Source organism: Pongo pygmaeus, chromosome 17 (genome assembly GCF_028885625.2).
Source record: "Pongo pygmaeus isolate AG05252 chromosome 17, NHGRI_mPonPyg2-v2.0_pri, whole genome shotgun sequence".
Classification (NCBI taxonomy): domain Eukaryota; kingdom Metazoa; phylum Chordata; class Mammalia; order Primates; family Hominidae; genus Pongo; species Pongo pygmaeus.
The window spans coordinates 22,572,003-22,592,298 of record NC_072390.2 but is presented as its reverse complement, the minus strand read 5'-3'; the positions used below and the strand labels follow the sequence as shown (position 1 = coordinate 22,592,298).

The 20,296-nt window shown below is 54.3% G+C and overlaps 1 protein-coding gene across 5 annotated transcripts in view; it reads left to right on the top strand.

The window, feature by feature from the left end:
* PRELID3A (PRELI domain containing 3A) overlaps nucleotides 1-20,166 on the top strand; it is a 27,900-nt gene extending 7,734 nt beyond the window's left edge. For 3 of the 5 annotated variants that reach the window (XM_054461299.2, XM_063653373.1, XM_054461300.2), the window contains exons 2-7: nucleotides 4,801-4,969; nucleotides 6,020-6,109; nucleotides 14,940-15,010; nucleotides 15,120-15,222; nucleotides 17,262-17,348; nucleotides 19,054-20,166. In XM_054461299.2, the coding sequence (XP_054317274.1) occupies nucleotides 4,801-4,969; nucleotides 6,020-6,109; nucleotides 14,940-15,010; nucleotides 15,120-15,222; nucleotides 17,262-17,315 (487 nt within the window). In that variant the 3' untranslated portion in view covers nucleotides 17,316-17,348; nucleotides 19,054-20,166. Of the gene's footprint in view, nucleotides 1-4,438; nucleotides 4,625-4,800; nucleotides 4,970-6,019; nucleotides 6,110-14,939; nucleotides 15,011-15,119; nucleotides 15,223-17,261; nucleotides 17,349-19,053 lie in introns of those variants that run through there. The other 2 variants (XM_063653372.1, XM_063653374.1) reach the window with 2 other exon arrangements.
* Nucleotides 20,167-20,296: the final 130 nt, after the last annotated feature.

Below are 20,296 nucleotides of genomic sequence, written 5' to 3'. Positions count from 1 at the left end.
CCTTAAATCTTTTTAAGACAAATTTTTTACTATGGAAATTTCACAACTATGCAAACATGGAGAGACTAGAATACTGAGAGCAGGTGCCACCCCCAGCTTAACAGTTACCCTCTGGCAGCCAGTCCAGGGTCCTCTGTGTCCCCACCCACTGCTCCTTCCCCTGGGTTATTTTAGGCAAATCCCAGACATCATGTAATTTCCTCCTTCATCTTCCCGACGCTGTTGGTGCTTAGAGAGTCCTTTGTTATTCCTTTTCATTCCCCAGCACAGAAACCAGCTTCCCTTAGCCCTCCAGGCAGACCCACCACACACATGGTGTCAGAGCACTTAGGACACGTGTATGTGGGGAGCCATCTATGCTGGGTGGCAGCAGAGGCCTCTTGCCCTTGGGGGATAGGTTTCCCCAGAGGTCTCCATGAACAGCAGCAGAGGAGGCTCCTGCCGCCTGGGTGGGGATCTCTGAGTAGGCAGTTCTCTGCTCCTCTTGAAAATAAACTTCAGCACATTCCTCTTCTGCCTAAACCAGGCGGCTGAGAACCCTGACTGATTTCGGCAGGGGCGGGGTGTCCATATTCAGCTTCTGTGGGTAAACTGCTCCCATTAGTGCCTGTGCCAGTTTGTGTCCACCAGCAGCACTTCCTGTTGTCCTATTTCCTATACCCTTTCCAGTACTCAATATTGCCAGACTTGTCTATTTTTGCCCATTGAAAGTGTGTCAGGCTATTTTTGTTCTTTCTGTTTTTTTGTTGTTGTTGTTGTTGTTGTTGTTGTTGTTTTTGTTTTTTTAGACAGGCATTTGCTCTGTCACCCAGGCTGGAGTGCAGTGGTACAATCATGGCTTGTTGCAGCCTCGACCTCTGGTCTTAGGTGATCCTCCTGCCTCAGCCTCAGCCTCCCAAATAGCTAGTACCACAGGGGTGTGCCACCATGCCTGGTTAATGTTTTATTTTTTTGTAGAGATGAGGGGTCTTGCTATATTGCCCAGGCTGGGCTCGAGCTCCTAGCATCAGGCAGTCTTCCTGCCTTAGCCTCCCGAAGTGCTGGGATTTAAAGGCATGAGCCACTGTGCCCAGACAAGGCTATTTTCTTTTCTTTTTGAGATGGAGTCTCACTCTGTTGCCCAGGCTGGAGTGCAGTGGCGCGATCTCGGCTCACTGCAAACTCCGCCTCCCGGGTTCACGCCATTCTCCTGCCTCAGCCTCCGGAGTAGCTGGGACTGCAGGTGCCCGCCACCACGCCCGGCTAATTTTTTGTATTTTTAGTAGAGACAGGGTTTCACCATGTTAGCCAGGATGGTCTCGATCTCCTGACCTCGCGATCCACCAGCGTCAGCCTCCCAAAGTGCTGGGATTATAGGCATGAGCCACTGTACCCGGCCAGACAAGGCTATTTTCTTTAACCAAAGTGTGTGCTATTGACTTGCTGTGCTTAGACTTTATCATTTTAGAGATGTTGAGATGTTATTATTATGTTTATCATTTTCCTCCATTGTTCTGTTGCTATCTGTGTGGTCATCCTGCTGTAATTAGTAAAATTATTTATTATGTGCATATTTTAAGCAGATTGTATTTAGTTTAAATCATCATCCAGAAAGATGCAAGTTTTTAATTTTAATTTTAATTTTTATTTTTGAGATGGAGCCTTGCTTCGTTGCTCAGGCTGGGGTGCAGTGGCGCGATCTCGGCTCACTGCAACCTCCACCTCCCGGGTTCGAGCAATTCTTCTGCCTCAGTCTCCCGAGTAGCTGGGATTACAGGCGCCTGCCACCATGCCCGGCTAATTTTTGTATTTTTCTTAGAGATGGGGTTTCACCACGTTGGCCAGGCTGGTGTTGAACTCCTAACCTCAAGTGATCTGCCCGCCTTGGCCTCCCACAGTGCTGGGATTACAGGCATGAGCCACTGCATCCAGCCCTAAGATGCAAGAATTTTATATGAAAGAAACATTATTTGAGATAAGCTTAATGCAATAATCTCTCAATGTTTAGATTATTTTAAGCTTAATGTTAGAAGGCATACCCTATTCTGCTTAAAGTAATGATTTCTATGGGAACAAATCTAAGGAACTTAACTGAAAAGCCTTCAGATTATTTATTGAGGAGGCTCTCCTGGGTGACTGGGACCCTTTCTGCTTCACATGAATCTCTAGATTCACCTTCCTTACCTAGATCTGGGGTCTGCCATGTCCCTGACGGTTCTTTCCTAAACCTCAGAGAGACGAAAGGGCTCCACTCTGACTGAATTCCTAGAGTGATCAGGACCACCCAGTCTTGGCTTCTTCATCCCTCTCTTCTCTTTATGTTAGCCAGTGGAATGCGTCAGCTTAGTGACACAATTGCATGGTTTGAAAAACTGAACATAAGTGTTCTATTGTTAAGAGAGGATTCCAGGCCAGGCCCTGACAATTTAGAGGCCACCGAATGTAGTAGAAAGAACAGGTTAGGGAGCTGCGAGACCTGGTTCTCATCTGGGCCCTGCTGCTAACTTTCACCTAGGACAAGAGTTTGATGAGGGTAAAGTAAATTAATGATCACTCTGTTATATTGAAAATTGACCTCAAATATGGAACAAAAAACTTCAGTATCCTCATAATCTTTCATATTTTATTTGGAAATTTCATTTCTACCACTTTATCCTAAGGAAGAATTAGATATGTTGAAAGACTAATGTACACAAATGTTCTCTACTGTTATAATTTATCGTGTAAAAGTGGAAGCAATCTACATAACATAACCCACCACAGAGGACTGGTGAAGTATACACAGCCACAAGATGACCTAGTGTACAGCCGTTTATAATCATATTCCTGAAAATGGCTTCATGATATAGGAAAATGTTTATCAGCAGTTATAAAAAGTGGATCGTAAACCCATATATTGAGTGTAATCCCAGGTTAATTTTTCAAGATGTGTCTGCATGTGCATGTATGTGTGTCTGCATGCGTATGTGCACACATGTGAATGTGATGGTGCATATGTGTGTGCACACATCCAGGCTTGCCTCTGGGCTGTGTCTGTACATATGCTGGACAAACCTCTCTGGGCACTTCTGAAGAAATGATGATCTTGTCAGAGAATGTTTGTCCTTGCAGGAGGCTCAGAGGCTTCCTGGGAGAGAGCACACCTTGAAGGAAGGGCGGATTAGGACAATTAGGGCAATAAAGTGACTTGCTAGCAACCCCTCAGCAGTCTGTGGGAAGGTCCATGCTGGACAGGTATGGTGGCCCCTCACTTGGCTCCCTTCAGACGTGTGTCTGACCCCTGCAGGTTTCAGGCCTAAACAAGTGCAGAGCTCTGGAAAGCAATGGGTGACTTGCAACCACTCTGATGGCAGGAAATAAAACAAGGGGAGGCTGAGTGTGGTGGCTCGTGCCCGTAATTCCAGCACTTTGGGAGGCCAAGGCAGGAGGATTGCTTGAGGCCATGAGTTTGACATCAACCTGGCAACATAATAAGACCTAAAAAAATTTTTAAAATAAAAGGTTGGGCTTGGCACGGTGGCTCACGCCTGTAATCCTAGCACTTTGAGAGGCTGAGGTGGGCAGATCACGAGGTCAGCAGTTTGAGACAAGCCTGGCCAACATAGTGAAATCCCGTCTCTACTAAAAATACAAAAAAATCAGCTGGGTGTGGTGGTGGGCACCTGTAGTCCCAGCTACTAGGGAGGCTGAGGCAGGAGAATCGCTTGTACCCGGGTGGCGGAGGTTGCAGTGAGCTGAGACAGAGCCATTGCAATCCAGCCTGGGTGACAGAGCAAGACTCCGTCTCAAAAAAAAAAAAAAGTTGGCCAGGCGTGGTGGCTTATGCCTGTAGTCCCAGCACTTTGGGAGGCTGAGGCAGGCGGATCACTCCCAAATCCCACTTTGGGAGGCTGAGGCAGGCGGATCACTTGAGGTCAGGAGTTCCAGACCAGCCTGGCCAACATGGGGAAATCCCGTCTCTACTAAAAATACAAAAATTAGCCAGGTGTGGTGGTGGGTGCCTGTAATCCCAGCTACAAGAGAGGCTGAGGCAGAAGAATCACTTGAACCTGGGAGGCGGAGGTTGCAGTGAGCTGAGATCGTGCCACGGCACTCCAGCCTGGTTGATAGAGCGAGACCCCATCTCAAAAAAAAATTAATTAATTTAAAAAGATAGGCCAGGCATGGTGGCTCACGCCTGTAATCCCAGCACTTTGGAAGGCCGAGGCGGGAGGTTCACGAGGTCAGGAGATCGAGAGTACGGTGAAACCCCCTCTCTACTAAAAAATAGAAAAAAATTAGCCAGGCATGGTGGGGGGCGCCTGTAGCCCCAGCTGCTCGGGGGGCTGAGGCAGGAGAATGGCGTGAACCCGGGAGGCGGAGCTTGCAGTGAGCTGAGATCGCGCCGCTGCACTCCAGCCTGGGTGACAGAGCAAGACTCCGTCTCAACAAAAAAAGTGATTCAGGTTTGGTGGCACACGCCTGTAGTCCCAGCTACTGGAGGTGGGGCAAAAGGAGGCTGAGGCAGGATGTTCACTTGAGCCTGGGAGGTTGAGTCTGCAGTGACCCTGATGGCACCACTGCACTCCTGCCTGCTGGGCGACAGAGTGAGACCCTGTCTCAGACAAACAAAAACCAGGGGGCTGCCAGGTGCCGAGGCGTGCAGGTGCTGAGCCGGCGGCCGGGGAGGGCTCGCGGGACTCCTCAGATTTGTGGGACGAACCTTTCATTAAAGTGAAGAGACTAGCGCGTTGTGCAGGCCTGGCGGCGGCTTTTCCTCCCCTTTACCCTTGCGGCCCCGGCCCCGGCGCTTGCTCACCGCCGCCTATGCTCTCCCCGCAGCCACCCGTGGGACACGGTCATCCAGGCGGCCATGCGCAAGTACCCGAACCCGATGAACCCGAGCGTGCTGGGCGTGGATGTGCTGCAGCGCCGCGTGGACGGCCGCGGCCGCCTGCACAGCCTGCGCCTGCTCAGCACCGAGTGGGGGCTGCCCGGCCTCGTGAGAGCGGTGAGCGGGGCGGGGGCTGCGGCTCCGGACGCGCCCGACCCCCCCACTCCCGCCCCCGCCCTCTCCCGCGTCCCTCCTCCCCTCGTCAGTCCCTCTGCTGCTCTGGCTGCCATCGGGGTGGGAGGGCGGCGGGGGGCCTTTCCTGAGATCAGGGGGCGCGGGGTGGGGGTGGCGGGGGAGGGGAACTTCCCCGAGATCGGGGGCGCGGGCTGGGGGGGTAGTGGGAGGGTTTTCCTCGAGATCAGGGGGTGTGGGGTGGGGGATCGGTGGGGGGGTCTTCCTCGAGATCGGGGGTCACGGGGTGGGGGGACGGTGGGGAGTCTTCCTCGAGATCGGGGGGCGCGGGAGGCTCTGCTCGGCGCCTGGCGTCTGGCATCCCCACCTGCTCTCCCAAAGGGCCCGGACCTGCTGGATTAGCACCGCCTGGCGCCCCTCCTCCTGGCTTAATCGCCTCTAAAGCCCAGCGTCCGCAGCCAGCCGCATCCTAGGGCACCAGGATTAGGCTTCACCATGGTTCAGCCCCCCGTGGCCTCTTCCTCAGAGCCAGGGAGGTCACTGGAAATGCGAATCTGAGCACGGCTCACCCCATCCCGGCCCCCGGATCTCCTCCACCTGCAGTCCACGCCCTGGCCTGGCGCAGGCCTCTCAGTCAGCCCAGCTCCTGCTGCAGGGGCCTGCACCTGCTGCCCCCAGCCCGACACCCCCACCCCAGCACTATGGTGGTACCTTCCTCTCTGGGGAGTCTGGGCTCTGCCCAGACTCCACCCAGCAGAGGGGCCTCCCAGCTCCACTGCCTGCAGCCTGTTTTATTTTGCCGGGAGCATAGTGCTGCCGCACGCTCTGCTCTGTTGGAATTCATTTCTTTGCTCAGTGGCTCACCTGCTGGAGCGGAAGTGCCCTGGACACAGGGGTTTTGTCTCTGTCCCTTGCTGCATCCCATGATATCATTTCTTGAATAGTGAACTAATTAGTCAATGCAATGGTATTCGGTGGTGATATGAACTAGAATTTTTAACGTTCCACTGTGCTAGTTTTTGCTTTGTTTTTTAGATTTTGGGAACCAGTAGGACTTTGACATACATCCGAGAACATTCTGTGGTGGATCCCGTGGAAAAGAAAATGGAACTTTGTTCTACCAATGTAAGCAATGGCCTCAGATGAGAAAGGGGCTCAGTGTGTCTGGGTGGTGGTGCGTAAGGCTTTCGTTTAATTCTATTTCCAGCCCACCTTTGGTCTAGGTGTTGCATATTTTTAATAGAAAGGCTGAATTCATTTAGCAGTTCATCTTTTTATTCAAGTATAATAAGTATATAGAAAAATGCACATAATGATGAATTGTCACAAAGAACGCACCTCTTAACTAGCAGGCAGGTCAAGCAACAGAATTTGACCAGCCCCTGAGACCCCTTGGGCACCCCCCACAGGATAACCACTGTCCCGACAACCAGCAGACGTTTTTGTTTTTTTAAAGATTGGGTCTTGCCCTGTCACCCAGGCTGGAGTGCAGTGGTGTGGTCATAGCTCAGTGCAGCCTCACACTCTTGGGCTCAAGTGATCCTCCTGCCTCAGCCTCCCAAATAGCTGGGACCACAGGCACGTGCCACCATCCCTGGCTATTTTTTTATTTTTATTTTTCACAGAGGTAGGATCTCACTGTTGCCCAGGCTGATCTCAAACTCCTGGTCTCAAGTGATGCCTCCCAACGTGCTTTTTTTTTTTTTTTTTTTTTTTTTTAATTTTTGAGACAAAGTCTCTCTCTCTCACCTAGGCTGGAGTGCAGTGGATCTCAGCACCCTGCAACCTCCACCTCATGGGTTCAAGCGATTCTCCTGTCTCACCCTCCCAAGTAGCTGGGACTACAGGTGTGTACCACCAACAGGCATTTTTTTTTTTTTTTTTTGAGACGGAGTCTCGCCCTGTCACCCAGGCTGGAGTGCAGTGGTGTGATCTTGGCTCACTGCAACCTCCGCCCCCTGGTTTCAAGCGATTCTCCTGCCTCAGCCTCCTGAGTAGCTGGGATTACAGCCGTGTGCCACCATACCTGGCTAATTTTTGTATTTTTCGTAGAGAGGAGGTTTCACCATGTTGGTCAGGCTGGTCTCGAACTCTTGACCTCGTGATCCGCCCGCCTCGGCCTCCCAAAGTGCTGGGATTACAGGTGTGAGACACCGCGCCCGGCCCCAACAGGTATTTTTAAAGCTACTTCCCCCCTTCACTCCTCTCTCACTTCTCTCAACTAAAAAATGTATATTGGCCAAATGCAAATGCAAGAACATGTTGGGAATATGCATGGGCTAGGAAAATTATTTATTTCATAAAATAATCCTTATTTTCAGCAAATATAGAAATGGGCTATGGTGGGTGAAGTCAGCGGTGCCCTCATCTGGCCTCCCTTTTCTGTCCCCAGTGCCACGGTTGGCTCTAGCCACCACTATTGGTTCTGCCAACAGTATCAAGTGCCTGCCAGGTACCCAGCACAGTGCTAGGGATGGGGAATGCAAGGATTAAGGTATTTCCTCCTGACTGGCTCTGTCATCGCACCGTGGGCATCTAGACAACCCATGTAGGTGGCAGTGAGCAGGAGCTCCCCTAAGTGGCTATGTGAAGGTAGGTGACAGGGAGCCTGGCAGGACTTCTCCATACACACTGGCAGTGGGCGCCTTTGAGCCTTAGAGAGCCACAAACAGATGGCGTTAGAGACTAAGAGGGGAAGGTGGTGTGGGAGGGAGGAGGCTGGAGAGGGGCAGGCACAAGACCACAGAAGAGGCAGAGGAGCCGGAGGTCGTTTTCGTGGTAAGAGGGAGCCACTGAGAGTTTGTTGCAGGAAGGTGAGGGAGCCGGGTTGTGTGTTGGGAAGAATACCTTGGCAGCCTTGTGGTTGGGACCTGAGCCAGGGAGACCAGTAGTCTGGGCAGGTAATTGTCCAGGTGAGAGGTAGCAGAGGCCACCTGGGGTGAGACATGGGGAGTGAGGAGCAGGAGGCTCACGGCGCAGCTCCGCTCTCTGGTGAGGGCACCAGGCTCAGTGGTGGCCCATGAGGGGCAGGTGTGAGAAGAGAGAGGTGAGCTTGCTTTTTTTTTTTTTTTTTTTTTTTAATTTCTGAAGTATTTATTGATCATTCTTGGGTGTTTCTCGGAGAGGGGGATATGGCAGGGTCATAGGATAATAGTGGAGAGAAGGTCAGGAGATAAACACATGAACAAAGGTCTCTGGTTTTCCTAGGCAGAGGACCCTGCGGCCTTCTGCAGTGTTTGTGCCCCTGAGTACTTGAGATTAGGGAGTGGTGATGACTCTTAAAGAGCATGCTGCCTTCAAGCATCTGTTTAACAAAGCACATCTTGCACCACCCTTAATCCATTTAACCCTGAGTTGACACAGCACATGTTTCAGAGAGCAGGGGGCTGGGGGAAAGGCCATACATAGATCAACAGCATCCCAAGGCAGAAGAATTTCTCCTAGTCAGAACAAAATGGAGTCTCCTATGCCCACCCCTTTCTACACAGACACAGCAACAATCTGATCTCTCCTTCCTTTCCCCACACTTCCTCCCCTTCTCTTCAACAAAACCGCCATCGTCCTCATGGCCGGCTCCCGATGGTCGCTGTCTCTTCGGAGCTGTTGGGTACACCTCCCAGACAGGGCAGCCGGGCAGAGGCGCTCCTCACCTCCCAGACAGGGCGGCTGGGCAGAGGCGCCCCTCGCTTCCCAGACGGGGCCGCCCGGGCAGAGGCGCTCCTCTCCTCCCAGACGGGGCGGCCGGGCAGAGGCGCTCCTCACTTCCCCGACGGGGCCGCCCGGGCAGAGGCGCTCCTCGCTTCCCAGACGGGGCCGCCCGGGCAGAGGCGCTCCTCAGTTCCTCCCAGACTGGGTGGCAGCCGGGCAGAGGCGCTCCTCACCTCCCAGACGGGGCGGCCGGGCAGAGGCGCTCCTCCCTTCCCCGACGGGGCGGCCGAGCAGAGGCGCTCCTCACTTCCCAGAGGGGGCGGCCGAGCAGAGGCGCTCCTCACTTTCCAGAGGGGGCGGCCGGGCAGAGGCGCTCCTCACTTCCCAGACGGGGCGGCCGGGCAGAGACGCTCCTCACTTCCTCCCAGATGGGGTGGCGGCCAGGCAGAGGCGCTCCTCACCTCCCAGACAGGGCGGCCGGGCAGAGGCGCTCCTCACCTCCTAGCCGGGGCGACCAGGCAGAGGCGCTCCTCACTTCCCAGACGGTGTGGCGGCTGGGCAGAGGTGCTCCTCCCTTCCCAGATGGGGCAGCCAGGCAGAGGCGCTCCTCACTTCCCAGACGGTGTGGCGGCCGGGCAGAGGTGCTCCTCCCTTCCCAGATGGGGCAGCCAGGCAGAGGCGCTCCTCACTTCCCAGACGGTGTGGCGGCCGGGCAGAGGTGCTCCTCCCTTCCCAGATGGGGCAGCCAGGCAGAGGCGCTCCTCACTTCCTCCCAGACGGGGTGGCGGCCAGGCAGAGGCGCTCCTCACTTCCCAGAGGGGGCGGCCGGGCAGAGGTGCTCCTCACTTCCTCCCAGACGGGGTGGCAGCCGGGCAGAGGCACTCCTCACCTCCCAGACGGGGCGGCCGGGCAGAGGTGCTCCTCATCTCCCAGATGGGGCGGCCGGGCAGAGGTGCTCCTCATCTCCCAGACGGGGCAGCCGGGCAGAGGTGCTCCTCACTTCCTCCCAGACGGGGTGACGGCCGGGCAGAGGCACTCCTCACCTCCCAGACGGGGCGGCTGGGCAGAGGCGCTCCTCACCTCCCAGACGGAGTGGTCAGGCAGAGGCGCTCCTCACTTCCCATATGGGGTGGCGGCCGGGCAGAGGCGCTCCTCACTTCCCAGATGGGGCAGCCGGGCAGAGGTGCTCCTCACTTCCTCCCAGACGGGGTGGCAGCCGGGCAGAGGCGCTCCTCACCTCCCAGACGGGGTGGCCGGGCAGAGGTGCTCCTCCCTTCCCAGACGGAGTGGCCAGGCAGAGGCGCTCCTCACCTCCCAGACGGGGCGGCCGGGCAGAGGCACTCCTCACCTCCCAGAGTGGGCGGCCGGGCAGAGGCGCTCCTCACTTCCCAGAGTGGGCGGCCGGGCAGAGGCGCTCCTCACTTCCCAGAGTGGGCGGCCGGGCAGAGGCGCTCCTCACTTCCCATAGGGGGTGGCAGCCGGGCAGAGGCGCTCCTCACTTCCCAGATGGGGCAGCTGGGCAGAGGTGCTCCTCACTTCCTCCCAGACGGGGTGGCGGCCAGGCAGAGGCGCTCCTCACTTCCTCCCAGACGGGGTGGCGGCCAGGCAGAGGCGCTCCTCACCTCCCAGACGGGGCGGCCGGGCAGAGGCACTCCTCACCTCCCAGAGTGGGCGGCCGGGCAGAGGCGCTCCTCACTTCCCAGAGTGGGCGGCCGGGCAGAGGCGCTCCTCACTTCCCAGAGTGGGCGGCCGGGCAGAGGCGCTCCTCACTTCCCATAGAGGGTGGCAGCCGGGCAGAGGCGCTCCTCACTTCCCAGATGGGGCAGCTGGGCAGAGGTGCTCCTCACTTCCTCCCAGACGGGGTGGCGGCCAGGCAGAGGCGCTCCTCACCTCCCAGACGGGGCGGCCGGGCAGAGGCACTCCTCACCTCCCAGACGGGGCGGCTGGGCAGAGGCGCTCCTCACCTCCCAGAAGGGGCGGCTGGGCAGAGGCGCTCCTCACTTCCCATATGGGGTGGCAGCCGGGCAGAGGCGCTCCTCACTTCCCAGACGGGGTGGCGGCCAGGCAGAGGCGCTCCTCACTTCCCAGATAGGGCAACAGGGCAGAGGCGCTCCTCACTTCCTCCCAGACGGGGCGGCCGGGCAGAGGTGCTCCTCATCTCCCAGACGGGGCAGCCGGGCAGAGGCGCTCCTCACTTCCTCCCAGACGGGGTGGCAGCCGGGCAGAGGCGCTCCTCACCTCCCAGATAGGGCGGCCGGGCAGAGGGGCTCCTCACATCCCAGACGATGGGCGGCCAGGCAGAGACGCTCCTCACTTCCTAGACGGGGTGGCGGTGGGGCAGAGGCTGTAATCTTAGCACTTTAAGAGGCCAAGGCAGGAGGCTGGTAGGTGGAGGTTGCAGAGAGTCGAGATCACACCACTGCACTCCAGCCTGAGCACCATTGAGCATTGAGTTAGCGAGACTCCGTCTGCAATCCCAGCACCTCGGGAGGCCGCGGCAGGCAGATCACTCGAGGCCAGGAGCTGGAGACCAGCCCGGTCAACACGGCGAAACCCCGTCTCCACCAAAAATACAAAAACCATTCAGGCGTGGCGGCGCGCGCCTGCAATCCCAGGCACTCGGCAGGCCAAGGCAGGAGAGTCACAGGAGCCCGAGGCAGGGAGGTTGCAGCAAGCTGAGATCCCGGCAGTACAGTCCAGCTTCGGCAACAGAGGGAGACCGAAAAAAGAAGGAGAGGGAGACCGAAAAAAGAGGGGAGAGGGGAGAGGGGAGAGGGGAGAGGGGAGAGGGGAGAGGGGAGAGGGGAGAGGGGAGAGGGGAGAGGGAGCTTGCTTTGTACATCTTGAGTATGCGCCCCTGTGCAGCAGGCTGTGGAGTGTCCAGCCTGAAGCTGAAGGTGCGGCCAGCGGCGCTGCAGTGAGGGAAGGGCGACCTGGGCCCAGGGGCAGGCAGGGCTGGTGGGTGCAGTGGGTGCAGTGGGTGGGGACAGGGCTGAGGAGCAGGTCATCCAGGCGGCCATGCGCAAGTACCCGAACCGGTACCTGGGCAGCTCCCCATCTTCTCAGCGTCTTGTGGGAGGCCCAGTGTTTGAAAGAAAGTGGAGCTGCTCTGGGTCCTGCGGCTCCCCTGCCCCAATCCGAGGGCCTTGGGAGCTCCTATGAGCTTCTCAGGCGGCCATGGGAACAGCCCCCCAGGATGCTCGGTGCTGTCGGCCAGCCATACTCTGCCCAGCTGGGAGCACCTTCTGTAGAAGGCAGTGGGTGCATCCCTGTGTGCTGAGATGAGGCTCTGAGCCACCTGCAGGATAGAGCCTAGCTCCTTAGTGTACTAACCGGACTTCTGCCAGTGTCCCCTGGTCCTACTGGCTCCTTGTTCCAGGCTGCACGAAGTCACAGGAGCCTGTCGGGGTCCCCACTGGCTATTCCTGACAGCTTATGTATTATGTTCTTTCTGCCCCCGAAACCAAGTTTACTTATGATATTCCACTTTATCCTTCCAGAAAACTCAGTTGTATGTAAAAAGGAGCAGTTTATGCTCCAGTGAAGTCTGATGGGAAGGAACGGGGTTTGGAGCAAGACAGACATGTGCTTGCATCCTGAAGCCATTGCTGGATGGCCCGATGACTTGGGGATGCTATTTACATTTTCTGAGTCTCACATTTCTTGTATAAAAAAGAAAAGAAAAGAAAAGAACAAGTAAGGTTTATGAAACACAGTGACTTGCATGAAATATTGCACATGAAATGACAACAGCTAATCGGAGTTTAATTTGTAATTGATACTGTTAGACAGTTCTGTTGAATATAACGCCCATACACGTGAGACTCTTGATAACCTGGCACTCTGTAGGAGGAGAGAGATTTCCTACTAACCATTTGCATTGGGACAGTGAGGCTGGGGGAGGGATTCAGTGAGAGATTACTGAAAAAATGAGTATTTATCACTACAGAAAGGTTAATTTGCTTTTCACTGTTTAAACTTTTTAAAACATGGTCTTTTATCAGAATTGGCGTTTCGAGAAGAAGGTGAACTGGGTTAAACAATGAAGCAATTCTAGAGCTCTGTTGTCCAGTGTGGCAGCCACCAGTAACATGCGGCTATTTAATTTTAAGCTATCTATGGCCAGCGCGGTGGCCCATGCCTGTAATCCCAGCACTTTGCGAGGCTGAGGCAGGCAGGTCACCTGACTTCTCTGAGGTCAGGAGTTCCAGACCAGCCTGGCCAACATGGCGAAACCCCATCTCTACTAAAAATACAAAAATTAGCCGGGCATGGTGGTGGGTGCCTGTAGTCCCAGCTACTCTGGAGGCTGAGGCAGGAGAATTGCTTGAATCTGGGAGGTGGAGGTTGCAGTGAGCCGAGATCGCGCCATTGCACTCAAGAGTGAAACTCCATCTGAAAAAAAAAAAAATTAAACTAATTAGGATAAAATAAAATTAAAAATTCCATTCCTCAGTCACATGAGCCACATTTCAGGTGTGCATTAGCTGCACGTGTTTGTGGCTACCATACCAGACGGCATGCACAGGACATTACTGTTATCACAGAAAATTCGGTTAGCGTGGCTCTAGAGCTCCAGTGTTTAAATTGGTTTTGACAGAAAATATAGGCCGGGCGCGGTGGCTCATGACTGTAATCCCAGCACTTTGGGAGGCGGAGGCGGGTGGATCACGAGGTCAGGAGATCAAGACTATCCTGGCTAACATGGTGAAACCCCGTCTGTACTAAAAAATACACACACACAAATTAGCCGGGTGTGGTGGCGGGCGGTGCCTGTAGTCCCATCTACTGGGGAGGCTGAGGCAGGAAAATGGTGTGAACCCGGAAGGCGGAGCTTGCAGTGAGCCGAGATCATGCCACTGCACTCCAGCCTGGGCGACAAAGCAAGACTCCGTCTCAAAAAAAAAAAAAAAAAAAAAAAGAAAATATAGGCTGGGCCCAGTGGCAATCCCAGCACTTTGGGAGGCCAAGGTGGGAGGATCACTTGAGCTCAGGAGTTTGAGACCAGCCCAGGCAGCATTGCAAAATCCCATCTCTACAAAAAATTTAAAAATTAGCCGGGTGTGGTGGTGTGCACCTGTAGTCCCAGCTACTCAGGAGGCTGAAGTGGGAGGATCACCTGAGACCTGGAAGTTGAGGATGCAGTGAGCCTTGATCACGCCACTGCACTCCAGCCTGGGCAACAGAACAAGACTCTGTCTCAAAAAATAAAACAGAGGCCAGGTGTGGTGGCTCATGCCTGTAATCCCAACACTTTGGCCAGGCGAGGCGGTCGGATCATGAGGTCAGGAGATTGAGACCATCCTGGCCAACATGCTGAAACCCTGTCTCTACTAAAATACAAAAAAAAACTTAGCCGGGCATGGTGGCACACACCTGTAATCCCAGCTACTTGGGAGGCTGACGCAGGGGAATCACTTCAACCCAGGAGGCGGAGGTTGCAGTGAGCCGAGATCATGCCCCTGCACTCCAGCCTGGTAACAGAGCAAGACTCCGTCTCAAAAGAAATAAGAGAAAGAAAGAAAAAGAAAATATAGGCCGGGTGGAGTGGCTCACGCCTGTAATCCCAGCACTTTGGGAGGCCGAGGCGGGCGGATCACAAGGTCAGGAGATCAAGACCATCCTAGCTAACATGGTGAAACTCCGTCTCTACTAAAAATACAAAAAATTAGCCGGGCATGGTAGCAGGTGCCTGTAGTCCCAGCTACTCGGGAGGCTGAGGCAGGAGAATGGTGTGAACTCGGGAGGCGGGGCTTTCAGTGAGCCAAGATCGCACCACTGCACTCCAGCCTGGGCTACACAGTGAGACTCCATCTCAAAAAAAAAAAAAAAAAAGTATAAATGTACATAAGGAGTTAGTCTGTTTATAGGAAGTGGCACTGGAGGAGACAAGAACCCTGCAGTCTCCATGTAGATTCAGAGTCTGTCCCATCCAGTCCTAGAAGATAGTGCTCCGTGGGCTGCCATGGATAGGTGAAAAGCCTTCTCTCACTTATATGGACACACAGGCCTATTTGTCCTTTTCTATAGCACAGCTGCTGATAGTTTTGGCAGCTTGACTGTACCTTGAAGGCCAGAGCCCTGCTCACATGTGGAGTGGGACATGGGAAGAAGACAGATGACAGTTGCCAGAAGGAACAGCAAAACCATGGTTTCCTAGGACTTAATGTGGTCGTACCTCCTATGCCTAAAAGTTTCTTCTGTTCTGGCCCCACTAAGTGCTAATCTTGGGATGGAAGAGTATGGGCAGACGATTTCGGAAGAAATGCAAGAGAAATACAATCTAAACCTTTTTCTTCTTTTTAAGATCACACTCACAAATTTGGTGTCAGTTAATGAGAGGTTGGTGTACACACCTCATCCAGAGAACCCAGAAATGTGAGTCATCTCCTGTGGGATTGACACATTGAATGCCACGGGTGAGGGCAGGGCAGACCCTCCTCTCTCTCAGGGCTGGTCAGCCCCTTTTCTTCTTGCTCTTTCGCAGGACCGTGCTCACACAAGAAGCCAGCATCACTGTGAAGGGGATTAGCCTCGGTAGTTATTTGGAAAGTTTAATGGCCAATACGATATCATCCAATGCAAAGAAGGTATGTATCTCAATCCTAGGAGTCCTGTGTGTGCTCTAGTTGTTAAGTGCCAGATTAAGAAGATGACATTTTTAGTCTCATCAGTCTTCCTGGCTGGGCATGGTAGCTCATGTCTGTAATCCTAGCACTTTGAGAGGCCAACGCAGGTGGACCGCTTGAGGCCAGGAATTCAAGACCAGCCTGGCCAACATGCTGAAACCCCATCTACTAAAAATACAAAAATTAGCTGGGCATGGTGGCACACCTTTGTAGTCCCAGCTACTCGGGAGTCTGAGACATGAGAATTGCTTGGACCCATGAGGCGGAGGTTGCAGTGAGCTGAACCACCACTGCACTCCAGCCTGGGTAACAGAATGAGACTCTGTCTCAAAAAAAAAAAATTAATAAATAAAATAAAATAAATAAATACATACATAAATAAAATCCTGAGTGCTGGGGCGCTCCATTTATGCTGAGCTCATAATGCCACAGTATTTCAAAACTAGGATAGGGAAAGGCTGACCCAGGTCTGAGGGAAGTGTGTCTATGAAAGCCAAGGGAGCCACAGTTATTCTTCTCAGTAGAGAAAGTATGGAGTAAACCTGGAGCATAAACCCAGCCAAGGCAGCTACCACTTCAAAGAGCCCAAATGTCATAAGCTCAGTTACCAAAGTAAACTAACCCACAACATCAGAAATACAAGGTGTTAACAGTATCAGGTAGGCTATTCAGGACTTATAGTAATTTCCTATTTAATGGGCATTAAGTGGCTTTGGCTGAACCTCTCCAGCAGTGACGCTTCCATGGAGCCTGCTGCCGTCTTCACAGCTCCTCTCTGGCAGGATTTGGCAGTAAGCTTTGTGGAGGTGAGAGGAGAAAGGATAGATCCCAGGAGGCTATCCATGGCACTCCCTTTGTGTCCAGGGCACTGGAACGGAGGCAGAGATTGTTCTAGGAGTCCAGGTTGCCCTCCCCTCCAGCAGAGTTGATGGAAAGAGCTTGAATGTTTGGGAGGAAGATGTTCCTCACATTTAAAGGATGCCACTTGCCAGAGCAGGGCCTTTGCTTTTCACCTGGGCCCACCTCATAGGCTCATGTCTTCCCTTTGTCTGTCCCTCATACCTCTCACTCTTCCCTTTCCTCCCTCTTTCTCTTCCCTCCTTTTTGGGGGTCAGAAGTGAGTCTTCATTTTTGAGATCAGTGGGCGATTCCTAAGGCTGTACTTCCCTTTCCAATGTCCTTCCATGCTTAACTCTCCAACTAGTGGAAAACCATTTATGGCTTGCATTTAGTCTCATCACCAATAGAAGAGCGTGCCTATCTAATTTTGTAGAATCCAGATTTGAGAAACAGAGATTTGAGCAGCTTAGCGCAGTTCAGAGGAGGCAGGGCAGCGAAGGCCAAAGGGGGAGAGCTTTGTCCATGCTGGAGGAAGGAGACTGGATCTCACCCATCGTTGTTTCCAATGCTTGGCTTAGGGCAGAAGCCCTAAATGTTTGCCAAACCAAATATTATAAGAGTAAGGGAATATTCAGTGAAGCCACAGCTACCTTAGACCTTTTATGTGAAAAAATTGGGGTAAACTCAGTGAGGGCAAATTGGCTTTCCTTTATTTCACTTTATTAGAGGTTGTGTTGAAGGCTTAGGAGAGAATTACTGCAAGGTGGGGAGAGGTGTTGTGCCTGGAAACAGCGGAACGGCCTGAGGGCAGGTGCAGGGGATGGGGTTGGGGGTGCGTGGAGGTGTCACCCTGGGTTTCCTGGCCTCCTGGGGCAGCCTCAGCACTGGGATTTGGGAGGTGAGGGACAGGACTTGCTGTATTGGGCTGAGCGGGGTGCTGGTTTGCTAACACAGCAGTGACTCTTAGGCACTGTTTTCCTTCCCCCTTCTGAGCTGGAGGAACTGCCTGCCTGTGTGAAGATCACTCGGAAAGGTCACTGCTGTGTCTCCTTGTAACTGCAGCGCTTGCCTTCTGCAGTTTAGCCCGTGGACTTGTCGCTTGCTATCTGCAGCGGGAGGCGGGACGACCCACTCAGTGCTGAAATCTTCCTGTGTTGCAGGGGTGGGCCGCTATCGAGTGGATAATTGAACACTCTGAAAGCGCTGTGAGCTAAGGAGGCCTGTGCCTGCGCCTGTGATAAATGGTGGTGAGTACAATATTCACTCACCCAGGAGGGCCCTGGAGCCTCTTGTGACCCGTGTGCATGGTGCACATGGCGAGGGGACGCCGGAAATATGCAGCTGCTGGTGGCTCTCCAGCCCGGAGCTCCTTAGTTTTCCACGGTGACACAGAATCACTGGGTTCATCCTCTTTCTATTTCATTCCTTGCTTCGTGGCAGGATTTAGATTCCGAGGAAGCTTGAGCTGCGGCCCTCTGGGTCGCATGGTGGCAGCTCGGCCTCTCCAGCAAGCCGCCCTCGGGCTGGGTTGCTGAGGCGACCCCGGTGACTGTGCAGACTCGGCACGAGTGGCCAGGCCTGTCCTGACAGGGCGCTGTCCTTTGGGTGCATCTGCACCTGCTGCTGTGAGCGAGGTCCTGTGCCCACCTGTTCACTTGCCCCAAGCCAGTGCACGGCCACACAGCTGCGGCCGGCCATTTCCTTTTAGCGGTGGAAACCTTTTCTGGCATTTCCTTGAGCTTCATAAACGTTCCCTGGCTTCTTGTGCCATCAGCAGCTGGACTTCTAGTGGCCCTGCCCCGATGGCCAGCGGCCACCAGGGCCTGATCCCCGGGGAGGACGCGCCTCCCGCCAGAGGCTGTGCTGCGCTGCTCTGGGCTGCTCATCCCCATCTGTCCCCATCTGTCCCCCGCGTGTGTGGGTCCGGGGATCCTTAAGAACTTCGTGCTGATTTTGCCTGAGTCACTGAAGCCATACTTTGCTCTCCTTGAACCCAAGCCGGGGGCAGCCATGGGCCTCACCTACTTCATGGCCGCACTCTGAGTTCAGCGCCTGTAAGGAGCTCCCTTGCCTGGCGTCCTGTGTCTGTGTGGTGTGTGCTGTGTGCTGTGTGGTGAGTATATATGTGTGTGTGGTGAGTGCGGTGTGTGTGGAGTGTGTGCTGTGCGTGGTATGTATATATGTGTGGTGTGGTGTGTGTGTATGCAGCGTGTATGGTGTGCATGTGCTGTATGTGGCGTGTTGTATGTTTGTGTGCTGTGTGTTTGTGTGCTGTGTGTATATATGTGGTGTGTGTGTGTGTGGTGTGTGTGTATGCTGTGTGTGATGTGTATATGTGTGTGTGGTATGTGGGGTGTGTGTGATGTGTGTGCTGTGTGTGTGTGATGTGTATATGTGTGGTGTGTGTGTGCTCTGTGTATGTGATGTGTATATGTGTGTGGTATGTGTCATGTGTGCATGTTTGTATGATGTGTATGTGTGTGATTTGTGTGTGCTGTGTGAATGTGTGTATAGTGTGTGCTGTGTAATGTGTATATGTGTGTGATGTGTATGTGTGTGGTGTGTGTGCATGTGTGTGATGTGTGGTGTGTGTGCATGTGTGTATGATGTGCGTGTGTGTGATGTGTGTGTGCTGTGTGTGCTATGTGATGTGTATATGTGTGTGGTATGTGTGCATGTTTGTGAGGTGTGTGATGTGTATGTGTGCTCTGATGTGTATGTGTGTGGTGTATGTGCATGTGTGTATGATGTGCATGTGTGTGATGTGTATTGTGTGCTGTGTGATTTGTGCATGTGTGTATGATGTGCATGTGTGATGTATGTGTGTGGTGTGTGCATGTGTGTAAGATATGCATGTGTGTGATGTGTATGTGTGGGGTGTGTCGTGAGTGTGGTTTATGTCTTGAGTGTGGTGTGTGCCCCTCTGCGAGCCGACCCCTGGTGTCTCTGCAGATGCTTCCCAGAAGAAAGAAGGTGAGGAGGTGAGGAGAGGACGAGCAAGGACGGGACGGAAGAGCGCGTCTGGCTGCGAGGGCACACAGGGCCAGGGAGGAGGATTAGGCTGGACTCATCGCGGGTGGCAAGTGACCCTGGGACCAGACGTCCCTCCCCTCTTGAGTGTGCAACAAGGAGCAGCCCCAGCCAGCCCCACCGCCGCCGTCTGCGTGGATGGAGGGCGCGAGGCCCTCGCCCTTGTCTCTTAGGGGCGGCGCCCATCGTCCTGCCTGCCGCGGTGGCCCAGGCCCTTCTCTCCCCGCAGGTGGCCCGCGCTGCCCCCGCCCGCCCGCCTGCCCACGCTGCCCTCCACTCAGGGGCCTCCACAGACGCTGGCGGGTGTGCCGCCCTCCAGCCTCTCCGCCCCCCCACCCCGCCCCTGCCCCAGTCCCCTCTGTCCTGCAGATCAGCAAGCAGCTCTCCTGGGCCCGCGGCTGCTCCGGGCCTCACATCTCCTGCTGGCCTTGGCGGGCTCTGACTGCGGGGCTCACGGGGCCTGGGGTCATGGCTTTCTTCTCAGCCCCCAAATGCCTTTCCTGGAGTGGCTAAGCCTCTCCTGACGAGGCTTCTCATGCAGGGAGAGGGCTGGGGTCCAGGGGTTTCCCGGCCCTTTCTGCAGGCTGTGCCAGCCCCCTCCAGCCTGCCACTGCCCCGCCCGGGGGACATCCTGCGCCCAGGCTGGAGGCCCTGCCTCGCTGCTTGCCAGCCTCACCTGCTAGGGCTGGAGGCCATGAATCCCTCATAGTATCCAAGGTTTGAGTTCCTGTTTTTCTCCTTACAGTTTTGTGAGTGTTTGAGGGACAACGACCAAAGGTCTTTTTCCCACCATCTTTAAATCAAAGTTGTTTAAAACAACATTAATTTTAAAAAAATACATAAAAGCAACCCATGCTTATGGTTAAAAAAGAGTACAGGAGTCTGGAGTCCGTTGAAGGGTAAAGGCCTCCCGCAAGCTGCCAGTCGGCTCTTTTTCGCAAAGCCTTCCAGAAGTTTTCTGTGCTTATGAAAGTATATGTGTGGCCTTTCTCTTCCCTTCTTTTATTAAACACAGATAGGCTCATGCTGGATAAACCGTTTCGTGTCTGTCTTTTTTCTGCGTTTAAGCAGCGTCATCTTGAGTGGAGCTGTGCGGCGCCTGCCTCCCCAGTCCTGAAGGCAGCGGGGCCTCTGGCCAGGGTGCTGGTGCGCTGTCCCTGCGCCG